This window comes from Pongo pygmaeus, chromosome 23, assembly GCF_028885625.2.
Source record: "Pongo pygmaeus isolate AG05252 chromosome 23, NHGRI_mPonPyg2-v2.0_pri, whole genome shotgun sequence".
NCBI classification, from domain to species: domain Eukaryota; kingdom Metazoa; phylum Chordata; class Mammalia; order Primates; family Hominidae; genus Pongo; species Pongo pygmaeus.
In genome coordinates this window covers 56,532,360-56,546,277 of record NC_085931.1, presented here as the reverse complement: position 1 = coordinate 56,546,277, position 13,918 = coordinate 56,532,360, and the positions used below count along the sequence as shown (strand labels likewise).

Sequence of the window (13,918 nt, the reverse complement as noted above, 5' to 3'; positions counted from 1 at the left end):
TGGTGAAACCCCATCTCTACTTAAAATAGAAAAATTAGCTGGGTGTGGTGGTGCACACCTGTAATCTCAGCTACTCAGGAGGCTGAGGCAGGAGAATCACTTGAACTCGGGACGTGGAGGTTGCAGTGAGACAAAATCACACCACCACACTTCAGCCTAGGCAACAGAGGGAGACTCTGTCTTAAAAAACAAACAAACAAAAAACAATCAAAAATGTTTGTGCATGTATACACTTGTACTAACAAAAATGTCTTCATTTTATTTCCTTTCTATCAAGTGACATAAGATTTATTGAATTCACATCAGCATTTAAGTATCGCTAACTTTATACAACAGTATTTGGGTTGGGGATTGGTGAGTTTCTGGTTGTATGAAATATAGTTGTGTTATGTCAGGCGTAATTATGACCTTATTATTGTCTTTATTTGACGATTATGTATGATCTCAGGAGATGTGCATGGGTTCAAGTTGACAAGGGGTGGACTTGTGATGGTTAATACTGAGTGTCAACTTGATTGGATTGAAGGATACAAAGTATTGATCCTGGGTGTGTCTGTGAGGGTGTTGCCAAAAAAGATTCACATTTGAGTCAGTGGGCTGGGAAAGGCAGATCCATCCTTAATCTGGGTGGGCACCAACTAATCAGCTGCCAGCACGGCTATAGCATAAGCAGGCAGAAAAACGTGAAAAGAGAGACTGGCCTAGCCTCCCAGCCTACATCTTTCTCCCGTGCTGGATGCTTCCTGCCCTTGAACGTCAGACTTATTTTTCTTCATTTTTGGGACTCAGATTGCTCTCCTTGTTCCTCAGCCTGGAGATGGCCTATTGTGGGGCCTTGTGATCACGTGAGTTAATACTTAATAAACTCCCCTTTACATATATAATGGAATATGTATATCTATTCCATTATATATACATATATAATGGAATATGTATACATATTCCATTATATATACATATTCCATTATATATGTAAATATATTCCATTAGTTCTGTCCCTCTAGAGAACCCTAATACAGGTCTGAACTTCTTGTAGTGGAGACAGAGACGGGTCCCAACCTCCTGCAGTGGAGACACGGATGGGTCCCAACCTCCTGGGGTGGAGAAGGGGACAGGTCCTAACTTCCTGCGGTAGAGACGGGGACAGGTCCTAACTTCCTGCGGTGGAGACGGGGACAGGTCCTAACTTCCTGTGGTGGAGATGGGGACGGGTCCTAACTTCCTATATAGGATGAGCACAGATTCCAAATTCCTGTTACAGATTCTAACTTCCTGTGACAAGATGGAGATAGGTATTATCTTCCTGCTACAAGATAGTAACAAGTTCTAATTTCTTGTCACAAGATGGGACAGAGGTCGTCTCCTGTGTCCTGAACTCCTGGCCCATCATCCTCTGAAGGTGGCTGGCTTAGGAAGCAGGGCCCAGGTGCGGAGCCCCAGAGGACCTGGCCCAGGTGCTCCAGGAAGCCCCACCATTTGGGCTGGGTCTGGATTCTGCAGTCAGGAGCATCCTCTCGTCTTGGCCTTCTATCACATCTCCCTTTTGGCTTTTTAAGTTTCCATGTCTCGTGCTGGGTTACTTGGACTTGCTTGAGGCATTTATTGAGACTGGAGTCTCCCTTTACCTCCTCTTTCCAGGTGTGTCGGGACTGACAGGACGCCTTGCATTTACTTGGCTAGTGACTATTCCAAGCTCTTAGAAAGGACTGGCCTGGGAGTCAGGGGCACTGAAGGTGGGAGTCCTGCCTGGGAGGGGCCCAAAACAGAGGCAGGAAAGAAGGTGGGCACGGGTGCTGCTGGTGGTGGCCTTCCCCCGAGATGCCCAGGTCCAGGCCAAAAGGGAGTGCTCCAGGCCATCTGAGAGCTCTCCCCCAGGGGGGCCTCTGAGGAGCTGCGACCGAAGCCTCCGTGAACTGGGGGAGGAGCATGGGACCCATGAGCTGCGCTTCCGGGTGCAGGTGAACTGCGCTTCCGGGTGCAGGGAGCAGGCTGCAAGCAGCAGGCTTTCCTTCCACTCGCTCCCTCCACTGTCTCCCATCGTCCTCCTGCTCTACTGGCTGGAAGACAGATGCCCCGTGAGGACGCAGAACTTGCTGATGGCTCCATGGTGTGTAGTAAGGGGCAGGCTTGGCTTTCAAAGTCAGGCTGTCTTACTTCAAAGCTTTTGCACACACACACACACACACACACACACACACACACACACACGCACGCACGCACACGCGCGCGCGCGCACACACACCAGCAACTTCAGGACCAGCCTGGATGGGGCTGGTCAGCAGATGGCGCTAGAGTCGCCCTGGTGGGATTTCGGCTTCCCCGCTTCTCTCAGCATGGCGGGTACTAACCCGGGGTGGAATTTGTTTTGCCAGAGGGAAGCGTTCACCCAGCACGCTGGAGGAAAGCAATGGGAGGTGTGCGTGGTGTTCTAGTGCAGCTCCCGCCGTCATCACACACAGCGCGCTGGTCACTCCTCCCCTGGAGGCTCCCCCTCCAACCCCACACAGTCATTCCTCAGAGCACCCCAAAACCTTCTCTACACTAGGAGTTTCGGGGCTGGCTCCTTCTGGACAAAGAACAGGGCCTGGGGCACCCGCTATGTGCTTTGCAAATGACTAATGCACAAAAATAAACATGTCCTTGATTTTCCTGGTAAGTCCTGGTTTCAATGATCCTACTTCGCTCCACTCAAACTTATTAAAACACCAGAAACATAACTGTCTGGCAAACTGCCTGTCAGACTGGGAACGGCCCAAAAATCCCTTTTAGCCAGTGTGTCTAGGTCAGGGACGGGTTGTCATCACTGAGTCTATCACAGAGCAAGGCATAGCCGAGCCCGCCCCGTCCCCCTCTGCCACGCAGGCCCTGGTTTCCAGACATGTCCCCTCAGCAGGCCATACATCCTGGGCCATGTCATGCGTTAGAGGACAATGTGCTCCAACTTGCCAGTTCAACACATTTGACCCTAATACCCCAAGCTCTATGGAAATGATCCTAAGCCACCACACACCAGAGAAAATAGGCCCTCTAGGCCCCCTCCTTCTCCTGGGAGGCACAGCAGTTCTGGCCACCCCAGGTGCTTGTGGATATCCCTGCCGGCATTTTCCTGACTTTCACATGCTTGTCGTCCGGGAGACAAGCCCCAGGAACTGGCCAAGGCAGGGGGGCCATCGACGGCTCTATCTCCACCACCGTCCACTGTGTTACACTCTCAGGCCCACAGCTGTTCACTCGTGTCCCATCCCCGGGAAGCGGCAACTAAGGCCACCTGGCTTTGCTCCAGCTTTCTAGACCACAGGTCATCAGGTGCTGGCCCCACTGAGGGGATAAAGAGGATGTGTCCGGCCCCATCAAAGGCTGTGGGACAGCTTTGCACACTTCCTCCTGTGGGCAGAAGGGAATTGTGTGGGCAGGACTGTAACAGCCTGGTCCTGTCCACAAGGCCGAGCCCTGTGGTTTGCGGCCCAGCTTCCTGGGTCATGCTCCAGTTACCAGCCCTCGGCCGCCAGGATGTTCCCCAGATGGAAGCCGTGTGACTGGAGAGAGAGAGAAAGCCACAGAAGCGGACTCTGCAGTCCTGTCTGTCAAGGCTCCCGAGTGAGGCGCTCTTGCTGAGTTGTTAACCACCGAAGCGCCGGCCATGGGTCCCTCCTAAATATGGCTCTTTTCGATTTAAAAAATTGCTTTCTGAAGTTTAGATGAAAAAACGTTTTAAGAAGCTTGGATTTCTGATAAGCAGGAAAAGGGGCTGTAAAATACAGAACTCCAGTCTGAGGGGTTAGCAGTGCTGAGAGGGGGTGTCCCCTCCTCACTATCAGTCCCGGGAGTCCAAGGGCTAGAACAAGCCAGGCGCCCAGCAGCTCAATCCCTTACTGCACAGCACACAGCGCCCAGGTTTCAGGCTGAACTCCCCATTTCACCGCAGATGTGTCCATACTCCCGCCACTTCTGCCTAATTTGCTCCCCCTTCCACTTTCACGCAGGTATGGCCCACTCCAGACAGCCCTCTGCCCACCCTCACGCCCAGCCAGGTGGGGGCCCCTCCTGCCTCTTAGCACACACTCCAAAGGCAGAGCCAGTGCGAGGACAAAGGCCTTTGTGGGCTGTCTACCCAGGTGCCTGCACGCAGTAGGTCCAGGAAGAAATGACTTTCTCCAGCACTGAGGGGTGGCAGAGGCTTCCACAGCCAACATGAGGGGTAGAGCTGGGTTCTGCTGATTTCAGCCATGACCTCAGCACACATGGCCAACCCGCCCACCCTCAGGATTAGGAGGCGCCAGGGCCCCTGTGCAGGGCAGCCTTCCCCTCTTCGAAAGGTGGTTTCACGACTGTGCGCAAGTTAGAAATCGAGGTCACAACCACAGCCAGCCTCCTGGAATCCTCAAGCCCAGGCGCTGACAAAGGCTGGGGAGAGAGTGAACTTACAATGACAGACGGCTGCACAGCCTCCAGCCGAGGCCATGGAACTTTCTTAATGGCTCGGGGAAGCACTGTCACTGCCTGCCAGGCTGTTGCATAACCATGAGCTCTTCGGGATGCTACAGACTTGCAAACCCAGTTTTGGGGTAGCTTTTTCCTAACCCAAGCTCAGGAAGGAAACAAGATGTTGGGTTTTCAAGCTGACAGAAATCCGTGCTGGGAAACAGCAGATCAGGGAAACGGCCGGGCCAGCCAGTGAGAATCCCAAAGCCAGGAAGAATATGGAGGGCTGCCAGGGACAACAGGGCTGCTCAGGGACCCAGAAGCCTTGCTATGCCACAAGCCAGGGCAGCTGCCCCTAGGGTCAAGCGGTGGACACTACCACTGACCCTCAGGTGGCGGGGGCAGCTGGCCAAGAGCCCAAGGCAGGCTGAAGGTCAAGGGACCAAGGCCTCGGAAACAGCTGGCTGCCTGCATCGTGCATTCAGAGTGCTGGGGGAGGTCATAAGTCCACAGTCCTGAGATCAGTCCCAGCATGGAGCGTTTCCTGAAGCAACTGACAGTGGCACTAAATGAGACTTTCTGAATACAATTAGGGGCAACGGGGACAGGAAGTGGGAACCGTGGTCTCAAGTGGGCGCCGTGATGGCCTAGGAATGAGTGAGCTTACAAAGACATAGGGGCACGCAGCCCCACGTTTAGGATCTGGAATCTTTGATGCTGTTCCCACACAGTCACCAGGCTGGACGAATTCTGGCTTTCAGGTGGGCACTAACAACAATGTCCAACAAGTCACATCGGCTCCCTGGCTTTGGGCTGACATGGAGACATTGTTACCCACGCATCTAAGTCAGAGCATGTTCTGACATCTGCATGTTACAGATGAGGAAACTGAGGCCCAGAGAGCTTGCCCAAGGCTTCCACCCTAGGAAAAAAGAGGGCTGTGGTTTCTGCCTGGTTCTGTGCACAGCCTTGGCCTGAAAACATGACTATAGACCCCAGACTCATTTGCAGTTACTCCCTTGACTTTCTGAGACCAGTGTCACTAGCATTTAGGGGCTTGAGGGCCAGGGATCAGGTGATCTTTGAGTGCCCTGAGTCCCTCATGGGAGGACACTGAGGTTACAGCCTGATAACCCACTCACCCGGGAGCTAGGTCACCAAGAAGGCCAACACAGACAGACGATGGCATGGTCCAAGGGACTTACGTGGCTGCGGAGCGGCGGTAGTTCTCAGGGCACTCGAAGGCCAGACAGCGGAAGCCGCCCTGGATGTTGAAGCAGGTCTCGTTGATGGAGCAGTTGTGGATGCCAGTCACACACTCATCAATGTCTGCAAGAGACCCCACAGCAGCACAGTGAAGGCAGAGGCTGCAGGAGCCATCCCCATCTGGAGACGGAGGAGCCCAGGCCTCCCATCAACTAGGGTTAGGGGTGGCAATCAGGCCATCCCTGCCCTCCACTGGCTGATCTTCGGAGCAGCGTCCTGTGCCAGTTCTTACATTTATAGGATATTTACATTTATAGACTGTTAACTTATCATTCGCAATCCCTGGAGGGAGCGTGACGATGGTAAAAGTAAATACTACATGATGGGTCCTGGGAGTGCCTCGCAAGGGTAAGTCACTGAATCCTCCTAAGAATTCAATGAGGCAGATACTGTTATGATCCTCATTTTATAAGGAGCTCACAGAGCTTAAGAGACCTGCCTGAGGTCACACAGTTTATAAATGTCAGAGCTGAGCTTTGAACCCAGGCAGGCTGGCACCAGAGTCCATGTACTAACTAACCAGAGCCTCTCTGCGGCTCCCAAGGCTCAGCACCCTTACCCTAGGTGTGACACAACCTCTTAGGAGAAAAGGGCAAGAGCTGCTAGCTCCACACAATGATGAGAAAAACAGCCTTCGAGGGATCATACGTCTTGCCCTGTGTGTTGGGGTTGGTGGCTGTTCAGGGTGGACTGGAACCACCAGGCCTGGGACTCCTGGGATGGGGCCTGGGGCACCACACTGAGAGGCCCCTGGAGATGGGGGAGCAGCCCAATTCCCACAGACTCTGGAGCAGCCAAACAGTGGGGCTCAGGGGCTGTCACCAATCCTGGGAGACATCCATTAAGAGGTGCCAAATGCCTGAGCATCGGTGGCAAAAACAACACTCCCCAGCCTCAAAGGCCCGGCTCAGGAATGTGTTTATGCTGAGTCTGGGCGGGACCCCAGGCTGCGGTGAGGGAGCTGGGCCAGGAGAAAAGTCATTTGCTCCGTCAGAAATGCAGACACAACCGGCATTCCATCCAGAGCCCGGGGCAAGCGGAGGGGGCCTCCCAGGAAACACCGCAGCTCCTGCCTGCCTTTCATCAAAGTCACCTTCCTCATGACCAGAAGCTACATCTGTGGGACCCAGGGGGCTTCCAGAGCCCCAGGATCCACAGCCCTGTGTGGGGCTCCCGAGGAACAGGCTGGACAGCCCCACCTCCATGACTCAGCTTCTGGGCCCAGTGTGTACACTGAGGATCACGTGCTCACAAACATCTACTCAGCACCCGCTGTCAGTGATTGAATGGATGGTTATCGGATGGCTCTGGGGGACACATACTGCCCCCTAGATCGTTCATAGAATTGGGGGCTGAATGCAGAACCAATGCCATTGGCCCCCATTACTTAGCCCATGCTGGAGCTGACCCATAGCCATGAGTATCCCTGGACCATCCCACACCAGGCCACGCCATCCCCTGGCCTGGACTGCTTCCTCCCTGGCGGGCATCTTCCTAAAGGCCTCTGTTCCAGCCTTTTCGGGGCTGCTGAGGGGAGGGGAGGAGGGCTCAAGTGTTCCTGCCAGATGCAGCTGCCACGGGCTCAGACAATCCAGAGGACAAGTGTGCTGGGGCCTGGGTGTGGGAGACCAGGGTGCTGCGGACCCCAGGACACCCCTTGGATGGGGGTCCCTCCTTATCCTGAATGCATTCCATCTGTGCTGTGGCCCTTGGGTTGGGGAAGCACAGCCCCCGAGCCCGGCCTCAGCCCCACGACATCGCAGGGCCCCAAGCAGAGCATGAGGGACCCCAGGGCATCCCGCCTGCTCACCTTGGCAGTTGCGGCCGTTGGGGGCCAGCCTGTAGCCAGACGAGGGGCAGCTGCACTGGAAGCTTCCAGGGATGTTGATGCAGCGGTAGGAGCAGATGTGGCCCCCGGTGGGCAGGGCGCACTCGTCAATGTCTGCAATGGCAAAGCCCACCTCAGCCTCAGTGTCCTGGCACCTGGCCATGGCTGCTGGCCACGCTACATCACCCTGGGGGCTGCACTGGGGCCCAGGAGGGTAGCAGCACAGGACAAGCTGAACACAGGAAGCCTCAGAGACCATCATGCTCAGAGAGGCGACGGGACTAGCCTGGGGTCACACAGCAAGTTCATGGTGTGAAGTATAAGTGTGGTGGGCAGGGGGAAATATGGACCAGAGTTCAATAACAAGAAACACACCTCAGCTGGGTGCACTGGCTCATGCCTGGAATCCCAGGCATGGGAGGCTGAGGCAGGTGGGTTACTTGAGCCCAGGAGTTCGAGACCAGCCTCGGCAACAAAGTGAGACCCTGTCTCTACAAAAAATCAAAAAAGTTAGCCAGGCATACTGGTGCACGCCTGTGGGCCCAGCTACTCAAGGAGGCAGAGGTGGGAGGATTGCTTGATCCCAGGAGATGGAGGCTGCAGTGAGCCGTGTTTGTACCACTGCCCTCCAACCTGGGTGACAGAGCTGCCTCTGTCTCAAAAACAAACAAGCAAACAAAATATACACACACCTTACATGAAAACGGTAATCATCATAATTGCCTTTAATTGCCTGTAATTGCTGTCATCTGGTTTAATCCTCCCATGATCTGGTGAGGCTGAAGTTAATCATCATGTTACAGATGAAGAGTTAGAGCTCTGAGTCAGGGATATAGGTGGTCCCTGAGCCCCCTCCTTACCTCTCAGCCACGCACCACCACCAAGCCCTGAGATATGCGGCCCAAGGTCCCAGTGCATGTTGTAATTACCACCGTGCACATTTATTAAAGAACAAGTCAGGAGTGGTTTGCTGCCTTCCCACACTCACGCTTAAGGATGGGAAAAGTATATTAGAATTTCAGTTGGGGGCCAGGCACGGTGGCTCATGCCTGTAATCCCAGCAATTTGGGAGGCTGAAGCAAGAGGATCACTTGAGCCAAGGAGTTCGAGACCAGCCTGGGCAACATAGCAAGGCCCCGTCTCTAATTTTTTTTAAATAAAAAATTAGCCAGGCATGGTGGTATACGCCTATGGTCCCAACTACTTGGGAGGCTGAGGTGGGAGAATCACTTGAGCCTGGGAAGCTGAGGCTGCAGTGAGCAGTGATTGCACCATATCACTCCAGCCTGGGCAACAGAGCGAGACCCTGTCTCAAAAAAAAAAAAAAAAAAAAAAAAAAAACCTCAGTTGGAGGGAAAACAGCAAACCACCCGCTACCCGCTAGCCTCCAAGGGTGGACATGGAAGGTTTGCCAGGTGAAGAAATCCCAGCAGGCTCTTCCCTGTGGATTTTGAAAGTCAGAGGCCGTGCTGCTGTGTCATGGCAAGGCCAGGGGGTGCTTTCCCCCTCAGCAAGCAGGGGCGTCCGCACCTTCACAGGTGACTCCGTCCACATCGCTGAGCTGGTAGCCTCGCCGGCAGTAACATTGGTAGGAGCCGTAGACGTTGGCACACTCCTGGCTACAGGGGCTGCTGCTGCACTCATTGATGTCTGAAATACAAAGCAAGGGTCACCGCTCAGAGCATCACATGTCCCTGCCTCCACAGCAGCCCTCAGGGTCAGTGAACAAAAAACCTCCTCTCCATCTCCCTCAGGTTAACACACTCGGAGAGGCGGAGGTCCCGGGGGGGCGTGGCTGAAGGAGAGGCGTCATCACTGGTGGCTCCAGACCCTCCATCCCTGCCCCTGCCTGCTTCGACCACAACTTCTCCTGCCAGGACGGCAGTGATAGCCTCCAGCCTTGGCCCCTGGAAGCCTGCCCTGACCTGGCTGCCAGAGTCCATTCTAGTTCTCAAATGGAAATCTGGTCCTGTGCTCCCCACTTCACCTCCAAGATGGCATCCTACACAGATGACGGCACACAAGGAAGGCCTCGGCCACCCAGCCCATACGCCAGTACTCCTCATACTCCAATGCACAGAACTCACTGGGCCACTCAGCAACTCTGAACTACTGCTCAACTGTCCCCTATACCTAGAGCAGAGGTCGGCGAACCACAGTCCATGAGCCAAATTCATCCCAATACTTGTTTTTATAAATAAAGTTTTATTAGAACACAGCCAGGCCAGGCATGGTGGCTCATGCCTATAATCCCAGCACTTTGGGAGGCCGAGGTGGGTGGATCACGAAGTCAGGGGTTCGACACCAGCCTGGCCAGCATGGTGAAACCCCATCTCTACTAAAAATACAAGAATTAGCCGGGCATGGTGGCACGTGCCTGTAGTCACAGCTTCTCGGGAGGCTGAGGCAGGAGAATTGCTTGAACCAGGAGGCGGAGGTTGCAGTGAGCCAAGATCACACCACTGCACTCCAGCCTGGGTGACAGAGCGAGACTCCGTCTCAAAATAACAATAATAATAAAATAAAGAATACAGCCACGTTCGTTCCTCTTTTTTTTTTTTTTTTTTTTTTTGAGACAAAGTCTGCCTGGAGAGCAGTAACTCAATCTCAGCTCACTGCAATCTCCACCTCCGGGAGGCTATTGTCCCCTACATGTGGATATGAATTCAAGCAGTTCTCCTGCCTCAGCCTCCCGAGTAGCTGGGGGATTACAGGTGTGCGCCACCATGCCCGGCTAATTTTTGTATCTTTAGTAGACACAGGGTTTCATGATGTTGGCCATACTGGTCTCGAACTCCTGACCTCAAGTGATCCGCCTGCCTCGACCTCCCAGTGCTGGGATTACAGGTGTGAGCCACTGTGCCCGGCCACACTCATTCTTTTACCATGGTCGTCTGGCCACTTCTCTGCTACCACAGCAGAGCTGAGCGGTTGCAACAGCGATTGTGGCTGGAGAAGCCTTAAATCTATACTGTGTGGCTGTCACAGAACGTCCAATAGCCTTCCACCCCGTGTTTCATCTCTGTGGCCCCCACACACCAGGCCTGGCCTCCACCTGTCCAGTGTGGTCTCTCGTCCCCCGCTAGAGACACTCCCCAGTGCAGGACCAAGTTCTTGCTACACACCCGGGGCAGGTGCTTAACAAATGCTTAGTAAGGTCACATGGCAAGGCTGGCCAGGCTCTGGTTCCACATCCACAATATTATCCACTAATGTGGATATGAATGCCGACTTTTCAGTAATTTCTGAATGACTAGAGGAAGCACAAGCCAGGAATCCCACTACTTCTACTAAATAATAATAAAGCCAGCAGCCTCCGCACCGCCAGCTCTTCATCCTGTGCTCAGCCCTGCGATAAGCTCTTCACATGCTTAATCTGGTTTCATCCTCACAATCCCCTATGGGGTTGGTCCTACTATGCCCATTTTACAGATGAGGACACCATGGCCCAAGAAAGACTGAGTTACTTCTTCAAGGCCATGGAAATGGCAGAAGTCAGGTTTGAACACAAGCCTGAGAGACTCAACTCGTGAATCTTGTTCCTTGTCCATATGCATTCTTGTGAACTAATCCCAGGACCCCCTCACACCGTCCATCCTCCAATTTGAGAATTATGCACACCACAGCTCACCCTGGTGTATCTAACCCCTGTGACCATCTCATCAGGAAGGAAAATTCTCATGGCAGAATTTTAGGACCTGCCATGTTTTGAGTCAGGCTGCAGAAGCCATCCTCTGAGCCAGTGCACTGCACCAAACAGGGTGTCATGGGCAATGTGGGCAATTGTGGAGGGCCGTCCAAAGCTCTCAGTGTCTGCTCAGCTCAGAACCTAATCCGTATATAAGACGCGACATCTGCCAAGCACTTAGTATGTGCCAGGCGCTGGGCTGACATGCTGTTCATGTGACCTTCCCATCAGCCCAGGAGGTTGATGTTATCTGAGAACCACAAGACTCTTGGCAGGAACAACTCTGTCTAACCCCCACATACCAAGAGACCTGACCCAACTTCAGCATGGCTGCCATTGGCCCAAGACCATGTACCCAGGATGCAGACCCAGCCCCCTTGGCATGCCTGCCTGAGAAAGATCAATGCTGCCAAAAGAATTTTCTCTTGGTTCCAGCCCAAACCTGACTACAGGCGCTGACTTCCATTTTCCTGAGAAGCATCTACTTCAGAAAAACTTGCAAATGTAAATGGTTTCTCTGTCTCTTTGAGATGTGCAACCAAGGAGTGTCTTTTTCAAGGGCTGGGGACATGCCTGGGCAATGTCGTCATCGGGAAGGCCAGGGTGCTTCTCCCTGTCTCTGTGGGAGGGAAAAGCCTAACTGCAATAAGAAGTTAGAGGCAGGCCGGGCGCGGTGGCTCACGCCTGTAATCCCAGCACTTTGGGAGGCCGAGGTGCGTGGATCATCTGAGGTCAGGAGTTCAAGACCAGCCTGGCCAACGTGGTGAAACCTCATCTCTACGAAAAACACAAAAATTAGCCGGGCGTGGTGGTGTGCACCTGTCATCCCAGCTATTTGGGAGGCTGAGGCAGGAGAATCGCTTGAACCCAGGAGGCGGAGGTTGCAGTGAGCCGAGATCGTGGCATCGCACTGCAACCTGGGTGACAGAGTGAGACTCCGTCTCAAAAAAAAAAAAAAAAAGTTAGAGGCAGGTGCACAGTGACCCACGCCCTAAGGGCCTCAGTACTTCCTCTCACAGCTCGTCATTTACAAAGCCTCCCTCCTTTTGTTTGGGTGACTTGAGATCAATGGACACAGAGGCCTGTCTCCCCTAGGCAGCATCTGATTAAAACCCACACACCGTCTTTGTGCAAAACTAGTGTCCAGTTTTCACTGCTGTTTCACACATCAACCCCTCTCCCCGGGGAGGACATGGAGGCAGGGAGAGGTCGGGCATCACCAAGGCCCTGTGACTCGTGGGTCTCATGCTCCAAGCCCCATAATCCTAGCCACATCCCACATGGCCTCTGCTGCAGCCTATGAATCCCGACACGGCCTCAGAGGGTGGATGTCATCAGGAGAAATCGGGTGGGCAGGCAGGCAGTCCTCTCTGATTAACAATATTTTACAGGCACTTCCCCTGCTAACATGTCATTTAACAGGGAAACCAACGCAGATCTGCTCCAAACCGGTCTGCAGAAGGGTGGCTTCCCCAGGAGGAAGGTGAGCTGGGGGAAGTGAGTGGACGGGGCCCCAGCCTCACCTTCACATGACCTGCCATCCGCAGAGAGCCGGAAGCCCACGGAACAGCTGCAGAGGTAGGAGCCCAGCGTGTTCTCGCACTTGTGGCCACACAGGCGCCCGGGGTAGCGCTGGCACTCGTTGACATCTGAAAGTGAGGTGTGGGCCAACTCAGGGCAATGTCCAACACAGTGGCACCACACTCCACCCTCCTAGTAAGGCCAGCTCATGTCCTTTGTCCTCCACCTTCTCCAGCCTCATTTCTTTTTTTTTCTTCATCTTTGAGACGGAGTCTCGCTCTGTCTCCTAGGCTGGAGTGCAGTGGCATGATCTCAGCTCACTGCAACCTCCGCCTCCCAGTACAAGTGATTCTCCTGCCTCAGCCTCCCAAGTAACTGGGATTACAGGTATGTGCCACCACGCCCGGCTAATTTTTGTATTTTTTGTAGAGATGGGGTTTCATCATGTTGGCCAGGCTGGTCTCAAACTCCTGACCTCAAGTGATCCACCTGCCTTAGCCTCCCAAAGTGCTGGGATTACAGGCATGAGCCATCGCGCCTGGCCTCCAGCCTCATTTCTCAGACAAGGAATGCAAAGTGACTTGTCCCGAGCATGCGGGAAGTCAGTGGGAGAGCCGGGACTGCTGCGGTTGCCTGCCTGTTGGGCGAGCCTCGTGCTCCTTCTGCGGCAGCACGTCTGAACTGGTGCCGTCCTGCCAGTCCTCCTCTCCAGGGCCCACAAGGAGGGTCTGCCAGGATCTAGCAAAGTGCCCACTTTGGGGGAGTGAGTGGCAGCTGCCAGGCTTCCCTGAGCACCTAGGTTTGGTGACAGCAGGAACTGGCTGGACAGGACCTGACCCCACTCCTGGTCAAGTTTTCCCCTCGCTGCTAAAGGCACATCTCTCTAGCTCCTGTGGCTCTACAGCTCAGCAGTGAATCTCCAGGAAATCACTGGTGCTGCCCACATGTGTACACCTGGCTCATCAGCACTTGGAGGTCCTGGGTCAAGCAGAACCCCTTTCCACAGACAGGGAGAAGGCTCACACACAGCGGGGCTGTGCCAGTGGCCACCCGGCTGGGCAGCAGCAGAGCTGGGGCTAGAATGGGGTCTCCCGACTCAGGGTCTTCTCTCTCGGGGTCTGCCTGCACTTGGGATTATCTGAGATGAGGATCAGAAATCACATCACTCGAGGTGTCACAGAATGTGTCCCTGG

At 54.0% G+C, this 13,918-nt stretch overlaps 1 protein-coding gene across 4 annotated transcripts in view; it reads right to left on the bottom strand.

Annotated features, from left to right (window-relative positions):
• Window positions 1-13,918, bottom strand: part of FBLN1 (fibulin 1) — a 99,532-nt gene that overhangs the window by 45,804 nt on the left and 39,810 nt on the right. For 2 of the 4 annotated variants that reach the window (XM_054469819.2, XM_054469820.2), the window contains exons 11-14: window positions 12,728-12,853; window positions 9,047-9,166; window positions 7,499-7,630; window positions 5,628-5,751 (exon numbers count right to left, since the gene is read on the bottom strand). In XM_054469819.2, the coding sequence (XP_054325794.1) occupies window positions 5,628-5,751; window positions 7,499-7,630; window positions 9,047-9,166; window positions 12,728-12,853 (502 nt within the window). The remainder of the gene's footprint in view (window positions 1-5,627; window positions 5,752-7,498; window positions 7,631-9,046; window positions 9,167-12,727; window positions 12,854-13,918) is intronic. The other 2 variants (XM_063663383.1, XM_063663382.1) reach the window with 1 other exon arrangement.